Source organism: Sinocyclocheilus anshuiensis, unplaced genomic scaffold (assembly GCF_001515605.1).
Source record: "Sinocyclocheilus anshuiensis isolate Anshui unplaced genomic scaffold, SAMN03320099.WGS_v1.1 scaffold1123, whole genome shotgun sequence".
NCBI classification, from domain to species: Eukaryota; Metazoa; Chordata; class Actinopteri; order Cypriniformes; family Cyprinidae; genus Sinocyclocheilus; species Sinocyclocheilus anshuiensis.
Window position 1 is genome coordinate 295,198 of NW_015544248.1, and position 5,100 is coordinate 300,297.

General features: G+C 30.9%; 1 protein-coding gene across 1 annotated transcript in view; it reads left to right on the forward strand.

Annotated features, from left to right (window-relative positions):
* Positions 1 to 5,100, forward strand: part of akap17a (A kinase (PRKA) anchor protein 17A) — a 9,866-nt gene that overhangs the window by 3,128 nt on the left and 1,638 nt on the right. The window contains exons 3-4 of the mRNA XM_016498658.1: positions 2,093 to 2,368; positions 4,372 to 4,520. Of these exons, the coding sequence (XP_016354144.1) occupies positions 2,093 to 2,368; positions 4,372 to 4,520 (425 nt within the window). The remainder of the gene's footprint in view (positions 1 to 2,092; positions 2,369 to 4,371; positions 4,521 to 5,100) is intronic.

Below are 5,100 nucleotides of genomic sequence, written 5' to 3' on the forward strand. Positions count from 1 at the left end.
CACACACACACACACACACTCTCTCTCTCTCTCACACACACACACATGTTTGTTTTTGTGAATTGTGGGGACATTCCAATGGTTTTTATACTGTATAAACTGTATGTGCTATTGCCCTACAGCAGGGGTGTCAAACTCATTTTCACTGAGGGCCACTTCAACATTATGGCTGCCATCAAAGGGCCGATTATAACTGTAAGACTGTACAAATGTTACTACTCCTTAACATATTGTCTCTTTATTTTATTATTACTTATTTAAGCTACAAATATTGCATATGCATTTGCATAGATGTACAAATATATGTTATTGCTCTGTGTTATTAACATAAATCCTTTTAATTTATCAGCTTAAGAAATCCAAATTACTCCATAAATCACAGTAAATAAAGACAAGTATCATCAAACACAGGTCATTACATTAACTTTGTTAAAAACTTCTTTGTTACATTTATGGTACAACAAATAATTGTGAGCTGCTAAGAACGTGTGACAGATATGGCATTTAAATAAACAAATGAGTCCGGTTTCATGAAAGTGCATATAGCACGATTTTCTGTTTCTATTTGGCATGCGATTTATACGCAGAAATGGACTTTTGCGTGCATATGATACGCACGTGTTTGGCGTGCATATGATACACAATCAATGCTTGTAGTAGAAAAAAAGAAGTAGTGGTACTCTCCCCCACCCAAAAATAAACAAATACAAACTAATACATTTTAATATTTTTTTCTATTTAAATTTTATTAATCAAAATTAGAGGTCGACCGATGTATCGGTTTTGCTGATTAATCGGCACCGATAGTTGATTGCTGGAACTATCGGTTAGCGACAAAAATCCATGCCGATAGTTTTCCGGGTTGCGTCCATTGCTGGAGCGGCTGAGAAGGGTCTGCTGTCATTATTTTAGACCGTTGCTCGAGTTGAACGTGACGCGTCCGGAGTGTGTGTGATACCGGTGAGTTCTCCTAGACTCAGCGCTGCACTTTTATTTTGATTAGATGATCATCAAGTGTTCAAGAATAGAAGCAGTTAAAGTCTGAGAGTATACATACAATATCCATATGTATATCATTTTAATGCTATAGCCTTTGTGTATATATTTAAAGATGTGCATCTTTAAGCATGACAGTTGAAATGGTAACACTTTAAAATAAGAGTCCATTTGTAGCATTAAGATTAATGAAAGCTGTGTAAGTATTGTTCCTTGTTAGAGTGCGTTAATTTCAACATTTACTATTATTATTATTATTATTATTTTCACTACTACTACTAGTATGGTTCAGTACTGGTTTTGTTAATAAAGCGCTATTTTAGTTTTTGTTCAGTATCAATTTTAAAACTATCGGTTAATTAATTGGTATCGGCCAGTGTGGTCCAACCTAGCTATCGGTATCGGCAAAATCCACTATCGGTCGACCTCTAATCAAAATGCATATGGGTCAAAGACGTTAAGATGTCCGCATCAAAAAATTTACAGAAGTGATTTTATGTTCATAGAAAGCACATTAAATGTAAGTAAAGTGTCTACTTTTGAGGTTTCAAATAAGTTTTTGTATAATAAAATGTCAAAATTTGGTTGAAATAATGTTACATTGTCATTCAGTGTAACACTTATAGTTATGTACAAATTCAAACAACATGTTTATTCCGACGTGTACATATTAAAATATATAAAAGAATAAGGGAGCATAAAAAATTCTTACTGACAAATGGGCCAAACCTAGGATAGTGGCAAATTTTCAAAATGTAAAATTACAGCTAATTAGTATTTGGGGGGAAAGTAATTAGTCGTTTAATGTGTCATAAATTGATTTTTGTTTGTTGTAAATATGCCTGACAAGATTGTTACACTGAATGACATTTTAGTGGGTCTCTTCTGAAAATCAGGGGAAAATGTATCATATTTATTTTTTGCTCAGAAAAACAAAAACAAAAAAATACAATTACATTAAACAGAAAACTTTTAACAACAATTTAAAGCTGTATTATTTTTATGCTTTTTTCGTCTTTGACCCACGTATAATCAGCTGCATTCATGAAACTTTACCTTTATAATAAATGTATTTATGTATTTATTCTGTTCGCAGGACGGCGCTCCCGACAGACCCTCGGAGGCGGCGCTCCGGACGGTTTTCCAGCGCTTCGGGAAGATCCGGAACGTGGATATCCCCATGCTGGACCCGTACCGCGAGGAGATGACCGGGAAGAACTTCAACACCTTCTCGTTCGGGGGACACCTGAACTTCGAGGGCTTCGTTCAGTATCAGGATCACACGGGCTTCGTCAGGGCCATGGACTCGCTCCGGGGGATGAAGCTCATGTTTAAGGGAGACGATGGGAAAGCCGTGGCCTGCAGCATTAAGGTCAGCTCTCACTCCATTCTGCTGCTTCACAAAATTCCATTCTGAACTTTCCGGATTCCATTTTTGTCCTGGATTCTGTTTCGTGCTTTTAGTGATCAAAAAGCAAGTCTGATTAATTAAAATCATAAACATTTGTTTTTGCCCAAATTATTTTTTTCCCCCTTTAATTTTTAATGTAAATTTTAATAATCAAAATGCATGTCTAATAAACTGAATTGATAGCGTTATTGGTAACACTTTACAATCAGGTTCATTAGTCATTAGCTAAGAATGAACAATCCTTCTGTAGCATTTATTAATCTTAGTTCATGTTAATTTCAACATTTACCAATGCATTATTAAAATCAAAAGTTGTGCTTGTTAACATTAGTTAACGCACTAATTAATTAAAATCATAAACATTTGTTTTCCCCAAATTATATTTTTTCCTCTTATTTATTTTTATTTTTAAATGTTAATAATCAAAAGGCTGAACTGAATTCATGAAACTTTATCTTTTTAATAACATTATTATTATTATTATTATTATTATTATTATTTTGCAATAATAGGATCCTATGAATGTTTTATTTTTGTTTTATACATTTGTTTTTTAATTTGAACATTTATTTTATATAAACGCCTTATTTTTTCTGGATTTTCTGGATAATCAAAAAGTATGTCTAATTAATTAAAATCATGAAAATTTAGTAACAATTTATTAAAAGTTCAACACAAATTTCATTTTAGGCCCCTGTAAAATCTGTTTTATTTTTCCCCAAACTCTTTATTTTTTTTAGTTTTAATTTTAATTAAGTTTTTCTATTTGCATTTTATTAATCAAAAGGCATGTCTAATCAACTGATTTATGAAACTTCACCTTTTTAATAAATGTATTACTTTTTTTTAAAACAACGATAGGATCCTATGAAATTTTTTATTTTTTCTGGATTCTGGATATTTCAGTTTTAATTTTAATTAAATTTTTTATTTATTTTAGTAATCGATAGGCATGTCTAATCAACTGAATTCATAAAAATTTAACTATTTAATACATTTATAAAAAAAATTAAACAATAATAGGATCCTTTTTTTTTTCTTCAGAAATTCTGTGTTCTGTGTTTTCAATCTTCTGGATTTATGATTATCAAAAACTGTAAGCAAAATGGTAATGAAATGAAGGCATAAAACATTGATTTAGTGTAATTTTTAAAAAGTCCTGAAAACTTTATTTCTAGGTTTTAATGTGGTTTGGACCCCACGGTGCATTAATTTACATAAAATCATATATTAATATTATATTTTAATGTGATCATGCCCGTCTTCTGTTGGGAAGTTCATGGAAGTTTGTAATGATGTTATTTTAGTATTGTAATAGTTTTTATTAATACTTTGAATTAAATTATTATTTTTTTTTATTAGTGCTGTCAAACGATTAATCACATCCAAAATAAGTTTTTGTTTATGTAATATATGTGTGTGTACTGTGTATATTTATTATGTATATATATATATAAATACACACACACACGCATACAGTACATATTTAGAAAATATTTCCATGTATATATTTATATTCATATAATTGATATTATATATAAATATTTTAAATGTATAAACATAACATATTTGTATTAAATATACACATGCATGTGTGTGTGTAGTTATATATACATAATAAATATACACAGTACACACACATATATTACATAAACAAAAACATTTATTTTGGATATGATTAATCGTTTGACAGCACTAGTTTTATAGACATTGTCTGTTTTAATGTTAAAGTTTTAGTCATTTTGTTGTGTTGTCGTCGTTTTTATGTCAATATAGTATTTATTAATTTTAATTTATTTGTTTATTTAATTATTTTAGCACTTCAATTTAAAATAAACACAAATTTAGTAGTAAAACAAATATAAGTTGCAAGTGTAGTGTTGCAATGCAATGCAAAAAAAGCGCTTAAGCAGTAAATATGAATTTTAGGATGTTTATTATAAGCTGAAGGTGTGTTTTCTCAGGTGACGTTTGACACGACTAAACACCTGAGCGATTCGTCGCTGAAGAAGCGTCAGCAGGAGCGACTGAAGCTGCAGGAGCTGGAGAAACAGAGAGAGGAGCAGAAACGCCGAGAGAAGGAGGAGGAGGAGCGCCGCAAGCAGGAGGAGAGGTACTGCATTCAGCCACAAAATCTGTTAATTAATTAATCAAAAATACAGTAAAAATAGTGAAATATTATTCTAATGTAAAACAGCTGTTTTCTAAGTGAATATCTGTTAAACTGTAATTTATTTCTGTGATCAAAGCTGTATTTTCAGCATCATTACTCCAGTCTTCTATCTCAATATTTAATACCTTAAACTAGAGCTGCACGATTAAAACGATTAAGTAACTAGTGCTTCAAATAAGGTTTGTGTCGCTTGCATCGTTTGGCCAGTAGGTGGCGACAGGTGACTGTTAAAAATGTGTTTGTCATTGAATCATTCATTCAAGAGATTCGTTCAAAAACACTGACTCATCCAGTTATGCAACAAGTGAAGTTTTTATGAGTGATTCATTGAATCATTTATTCAAGCCGAGTCATTTTAATATAAAAAAATTTGGTATTTTAAATATATATATTCATGCAAATTAGTTACACACTTTTAAATAGACTGCAGCAATTAATATTTTGTCACAGCCTCTAGTAAATCACACGTTATTTTCTTAAAGGGTTAGTTCACCCAAAAATGAACATTTAAAATTAGTCT